This window comes from Camelus ferus, chromosome 12 (genome assembly GCF_009834535.1).
Source record: "Camelus ferus isolate YT-003-E chromosome 12, BCGSAC_Cfer_1.0, whole genome shotgun sequence".
NCBI classification, from domain to species: Eukaryota; Metazoa; Chordata; class Mammalia; order Artiodactyla; family Camelidae; genus Camelus; species Camelus ferus.
Window position 1 is genome coordinate 14,383,231 of NC_045707.1, and position 7,118 is coordinate 14,390,348.

Consider the following 7,118-nt stretch of genomic DNA (forward strand, 5'->3'; position numbering starts at 1 on the left):
ATTTGAGGTGTAGTACAGCTTATAAATTATTAATGAATCAAAAGCAAACAGAAGAAAAATGTGTATATTATATACAGTTTTTAAATAAACACAGATGGAAAACTTCCATATGTATATATATACGCATATGTGTACAGAAGCTTGAGCATGAATATTTAAGCGCAGAGAAAGCTAAGAAAGATATGTATTCTGTGATTAACATGGGTTACTTTGGGTGGAGAACAAGCAGGAGAAGATGTGGAAAGGATCGCAAGCCAAAAAAAAAAACAACCCACCAACAAATAGACGGTATGATATGATCTCCCTCAGGTGTTTATGTAAAATGATGTCTAAATAAATATAGATATGCAAAAATGGTTCCAAAAAACGACACTACACAGAAATTAAATTTATTCTCCTTAGTTAAGAAAAAAATAAAATTTACTCCCAGAAACATTCTCTAGATTATTGGAGATAAATATTCATCTGTTACCATTTTTTTTCAACATGGAGTTCTTTCCTTTCCCAATTCCAATCTCATCTTTCAGGCCATGTTGGTTTTGAACCCTGGAACTCAACAGAGCACCATGGAAGAATATAGGATACAAGGAGTAACTAGCTTGCTTCCATTAGGGAGTCACAGTATGCTGAAGCAAGGGAAACATGGTAGTTTTAGAGAAGCTGGAGGTTCATGGTTCTCCAGGTCCTCTAAATTCTCCATGATGTCACTTTTCCACTGTTCCACGATGCTGAGATGTTATTCCCTGGTCAACATCCATTTCTCCCATAAGCAACCTGCTGTGATAGTGAAGTCACTGAATCAGTCTCTGAGTTAGCTTTGAATTGTCTCTGCTCTAGATCTATTAAATGACAGATATTCCTTCAGCATAGAGAAAGAAAGTCCCTGATGTTCATTCTGTACCTTAAGGTCAAAAATCAAGAAATGTTTTTTGATGTATGAGCTGTTTATATATGTCAAATATTAATTTCCTGTCGGTCATTTCATCAGCCAAGTACTTCTCCCAACAACCTGATGAAAAAAAAAATGGGCAGAAGAACTGAAGAGACATTCTTCTAAAGAGGAAATGCAGATGGCCAACAGGCGCAGGAAAAGATGCTCGACATTGCTAATCATCAGGGAAATGCAAATCAAGACCACAATGAAATATCACATCACACCTATTAGAATGGCTATCATCAAAAAGAACACAAATAACAAATGTTGACAGGGATGTGGAAAAAGGGGAACCCTTACACTGTTGGTGGGAATGTAAATTGGTGCAGCCACTATGGAAAACAGTATGGTGGTTTCTCAAAAAACTAAAAATGGAAATACCATATGACTCAGCAATTCCACCCCTGGGTATACACTCAAAAATCAAAAAACACTAATTTGAACAGCTATATTTACCCCAATGTTCATAGCAGCATTATTTACAATAGCCAAGATATGGAAGCAACCTAAATGTTCACCAACAGATGAATAGAAAAAACAAGATGTGGTATAAAGATGTGGTATTAAATATATACATATATATTCACACACACACACACAATGGAATACTACTCAGCCATAAAATAGAAAGAAATTTTGCCATATGCAGCAACATGGATGGACTCAGAGGACATTATGTTAAGTGAGATAAATCAGACAAAGACGATTACTGTACGATGTCACTTATATGTGGAATATAAAAAATACAACAAACTAGTGAATATCACAAAAAAGCAGCAGACTCACAGATATAGAAAATAAACTAGTAGTTAACAGTGGGGGCAGGGAGGGGAATATAAGAGTGGAGAAGTAGGAGATACAAATTACTGGGTCTAAGATAGGTTCAAGCATGCATTGTACAACACGGGGAATATAGCCAACATTTTGTAAGAACTGTAAATGGAAAGTAACCTTTAAATTGTATAAAAATAATTTTTTTAATCAAGAAATAAAGTAATTGTCTTAACGAGAGAAGATGCTGGGGTCTTGGCATACCTCTTTCTCTTGCATTTGCTTAATTTTAACAATTTTCCCTAACTGAAAGGCTTAGCACAGTGTCCATGGTCTTAGGCACTGGGTCTTAAAATAAGAGTGGCAATTACATATCATGAGCAGTAAAGATGGACAGATGACTCACTTCATTGTGCACATCTCAGCACAATAACAAATCCTGCATATCCTCACTTCCCTGAGAATTGTTGACTACAAATCAATCTCTAGTTCCAATTTCAAAATCAGTCAGTTTTCTTTGAAAGAAACAGAAACCGACTGCAGATAACCTGATTAAAGAGAGAAAGTAAGATTTTGGAAAAAAGGATAGTTCACAAAACAGAAGAGGAAGAGCAGCTTAGATTACTACCTACCTTTTCCCAAATCTTAACCAAATATCTAACTCTAAACATTTCGGTATTTCACCAAAGTCCTGCTGCCTGAACCTCACCTTTGATACCTGTTGCCTGAACCTCACCTCTGCTACTTGTATCAGATACCATTCTTTGGTTATATGCAACTGAATCCAATGGTAAATATAATTACAGAAAGGATCTGGGAGCCTCATAACTTAATGAAGGGGGCAATTTAGTGTCTAGGACCACGGACTTGATTCAAACCACATGGGTTAAAATTCCAGCTCCACCATTCCTTGCTATGAATCACTGGACAGGCATACAAACATACTGAGTCTCATTTTCTCATCAGTAAAGGAAAACTAACAATAAACCTATTGCATATATCTGCTGAGATGATTAAGTAGGGTAATAAAAGTTAGGTACTATATTAACTTTCTAATGCTGCCATAACAAATTACCACAAACTTAATGGCTTTGAATGACACAAATATATTTTCTGACAGTTCTTTAGGTCAGAAATGTGGGCGGGCTCAATTGATTTTACTGCTCTGGGTCAGGCAAGGCCAAAATCAAGTTAGCAGGCCTTACCTGTAGGGTCCAGGGAAGACACCATTCAGGTTGTTGGCAGAATTCAGTTCCATGGATTCCATGGTCTGAGGTTCTTATTTCTCTGCTGGCTGTTGGCTGTGTGTTGTTTCCAGCTTCAAGAGGCCACCCACACATGGACCCACGCCAGCAATGGTGGGTTGAGTCTGAGCTCATGCTTATATTACCTCTGACCTTCCCTTCTGCCTCATCGTTCCTGAGTACAGCTGGAGAAGTTGCCCTGCGTTTCAGGATTCGCGTGATAAGATCGAGCCCACCTGGATTATTCACGCTACTCTACCTCTGTTAAGGTCTATAACCTTATTCATCTGCCCAGCCCCTTTGCCATGTAATACATTCACAGGTTCCAGGGATTAGGAGAACACCTTCGGGGGCCCCGCTGCCTACCCCAGGAACTTAGTGCACTTTGTGTCATGAGTTAAGAAATGTAATAAATTAGCTATTATTACTGTATCTGTTATAAATATGACGTCAGGAGGGACAACTGCCAGGGGAACCAGGTTTTGTGGTCACTTTAGGCACTACAGTCAGACTGCCTTTCTTCTGAATGCTGTTTTGTTGTTGTTGTTGTTGTTTGTTCCTTCCCAACATTTGAATTTCCTAGAGAAAGATTCTAAATAACTTCACTTGGGTCTTGGTGTCACTCCTTGCCTCAATGCACTGTCAGGAGAAAGGGGTAGAATGGTTACTCTATCCCGGGTTACAGGATCACTTCACTTTATGGATGTATAATTTTGAGAAAGTCAGCTTTCCTAGGGATTTGGAGTGTAATTATTTGAAGAAGCGTGAAGGAATAATTAGCAACAATACCAATAGATATGAGTAACACATCAACATTTTTACCAAATGATCCCTTGAAAAAGAGGGTTATCTGGTTCATTTCTCCTTTTCCAAATAAGACTGAACTGGAATCATCCTAAGACTTGTCTGTCCTTTTCAGAAGCAGTTCCAAGGAAATAAATGCCACTATGTTCCCTGTAGCACCTGGCATCGTGGACAATCAAGAAACTCTCCTTAAAGTCCATTGTCTGATCATGTGGCATAATAGCTCAGCTTCTCCTTCATTATCATTTGTGTCCACTACAAGAGAGGATGAAAATATTTTCTGAACATTCTTCTCAGAGCGGCCCTCACCTCTTTGTTCTGCAGGCTGTAGATAAGAGGATTCAGCATGGGAGTGACCACACTGTACTGCAAGGAGAAGACCATCTCCAGGGGGGATCCGGAGGTTGGCAAGAGATAGCTGAGGAAGCCTGAGCCATAGAACAAGATCACAGTAGTGAGGTGGGAGGAGCAGGTGGAGAAGGCCTTGCTTCTGCCTGAGGTGGAGCTGATGCTCAGGATGGTGGAGACAATGCGGGCATAGGAGGAAACAATCATGATGAAGGTTCCAAAGAAATGCAAGACAGAAGAGCAGAGCAGAAGTGTGAAATTGGGGGAGGTATCAGAGCAAGACAGAGGGAAGAGAGAAGACAGCTCACAGCTGAAGTGGGGAATAGTTTGGTCCTCACAATAGTCTAAACTGGCAGCCAGGAGGATATTGATGAGAGCATCAACAAAGGCCAGGCTCCAGGAGCCCCACACCAGCCCAGCACAGAGCTGCTTGTTCATCAGCTGGCCATAGAGCAGAGGGCAGCTGATGGCTACGTAGCGGTCATAGGCCATCACAGCCAGCAGGCAGGCTTCAGTGCCCCCAGTGGCAAACACAAAGAAGGCCTGAGCCAGGCAGCTCTCTACAAAGATGGTTTTCCTTTCAGAAAGCAGATTCTCCAGCATCTTGGGGACTGTGACAGATGAGTGGCAGAGGTCCAGGAAAGACAGCTGTCCCAAAAAGAAGTACATGGGTGTGTGCAGGTGAAAATCAGCCCTAATCATCAGCAGCATCAAGAAATTTCCCATTAGAGTGAGGAGGTAAATTAGAAGGAACAGCACAAAGAACACAGCCTGAATACGAGGCTCGATAGGCAGTCCAAGGAGAACGAACTCACTGATAGCACTGTAGTTTTTCATTGCCATACAGAGAAGTTGTCTCTCTGGAAAACAAAAAGAGAAGATCCATCAGAAGTCCTTCAGTGCCTCTCAGTTACCCCAGCACCTATGGATCTTTATCTGAATAAATGTTTTTTCATTGCTGTCCCACAATATATATTCAGATATTTAAAAGCTTACTTCCTGGTCATCATACCATTGATGTTTTAAATCAACCATTTACTATTTTTTATTAAAATCTTTTTTTGAGCTACAGTATTTTTATGCAGTTCAAAGTGGTACATTTGAAAAGAAAAGTTTGCTGATATGACAGGAGGGTGGAGAAAAAATTCAGGAGTGAATTACTTGAGAAATCGAGAGAGCATTAAATCTAGATTAAAAGGACTCAGGTAGGAGGAGAGGCACTCTGTCTATTCTGTGTCTAAAAGAGAAGGTCAAGAATGCAGGAAGTTAGGGGAGTTTCCATTTGATTGTTTCCATTTGTTTTCAATAAAGTGTACATGAGTTTATTGGTTGTGCATGTGTATGTGTGTGAGCATACCCACATGCACACAAGAAATTATAAAGGCACTGATAATGATAAAATCAAGTGTACAATCATGGCAATAGAGGCCAAGGTGAAGTGTAAGAAACCAGTAGAGGTTAGGAAGACAATACAACATCAAGGAATTTAGAGACTGTATGTGGAATTAAATTGCTTTGGATTTTTCTTCTTTTAAATTTCCCTCATGTTATTTAATGGCATCACATTATCATTTAATTTTAAAGTACATTAATACAATTATAATAAATTTTTAAAAACTGGTAGCCTAGATTATCATGCCCAGTAATATTTTAGGTAGGTTTCTGTGGGGAATGCTATGACTACAATGGGTCATGAAAAGTTGTCCCCATTAATAGAACAATGCTCTGAGTAGATACACCATCCTCACCCCAAAGCCCATATATCCAATAATATGTAGTCACCACACCTGTCTAAGCCATTATGGCAGGTTTTAAGGTCTCCTCCCATGGTTATCTAAACTCTATCCTCACCCTTTAAAACTTAAATATATATCCCCATACTTTCTGATATTCTGACTACACCTGAGTTGCAATGTAACTGTTCAATATTCTTGCCTCAATCTAGAGGCCCATCCTTGCCTTTTCTGTTCTAATTGAACAGTAGTTTATTAAGCTCATCATTGAAGACTCAGGGACCTGTCCTTTTGTCCTTTCATTGACTAAATAGCTGAGCTTCCCAGCCCAGGTGAGGAACAAAACCCAATTACCTGAATTCTCAGTTAGTAGTACACTGGTTTGTGGCAACAATACTTTCAGATCCAGGAAGTGATAAAACTGCTTAGCTTTTGAAGTCAACGCTGAGAATATTGCTATAGGGAAGAAGTAGAACATCATACTGAAAGTTAACACTTAAGATGGATTCAACACTAACAATGTAAAATGATAAATTGTGGGAAATATCTGGGTATTTATTTACAGTGATTTGGCATCAGGATAAAGAAGCTAATTTCTTAAATTCTTCTTCTTTCACTCTGTGGGTACAGCAGCATTGTGCACAGGGCTCCCACTGCTCATTCTGAGATCACCCTAGAGCAAAGCAACCTGGAAGAAAACCCAGGTAAGGGTTTACTATAGCCAGAGGTGAGGTTTGTATTGTATAATTTCAGAGTCAGCACACACACACACACACACACACAAAATCACTTTCTTTTGACTACTAACAAACAGAGTTCAACTAACTAGAGCCAAATATTCCATGAATTATAGAAAGAATCCCAACTCTGGGTCAAGGCAATACCTTGCAAAGAAACTACCACTGTGATAAAAATCAGTGCTAGGGGTTTGATTTCATAGCATGCTTTTTCTTTAAAGTTATTTAGAGATTCTCAGAGCAATCTTTTAAAAATAAAATTAAGGAGTGATGTTAGTAAGATGGTAGAAAAGGAGGTCACAGCCCTTATCCCCCCAAAGAAACACCAATTTAACAACTATCTATGGATAAAAATACCTTCCTGAAAGATCTGGAATCCAAGAGAGATTACAGCTCATCAGTGGAACACGGAACAAGACACATTTGAAAGGGTAAGGAATAAAGTTTCATTTTACCCTTGTCACTCCTCTCACAAGCCAGCACAGAGAAGTACAAAAAAAGATACCTTTAATCTATGAGTTCTTCTATGGGGAAAAGAGAGAGCAAG

General features: G+C 39.3%; 1 protein-coding gene across 1 annotated transcript; it reads right to left on the bottom strand.

Moving 5' to 3' along the window:
- Nucleotides 1-4,008: 4,008 nt before the first annotated feature.
- LOC102512258 (olfactory receptor 8S1-like) lies at nucleotides 4,009-6,782 on the bottom strand. Its single transcript, XM_014553208.2, has 3 exons — nucleotides 6,398-6,782; nucleotides 6,189-6,290; nucleotides 4,009-4,961 (listed from the first exon to the last, which is right to left on the bottom strand). Exons 1-3 carry the CDS (start codon nucleotides 6,408-6,410, stop codon nucleotides 4,009-4,011), a joined length of 1,068 nt encoding a protein of 355 aa, XP_014408694.2. The 5' UTR covers nucleotides 6,411-6,782.
- Nucleotides 6,783-7,118: the final 336 nt, after the last annotated feature.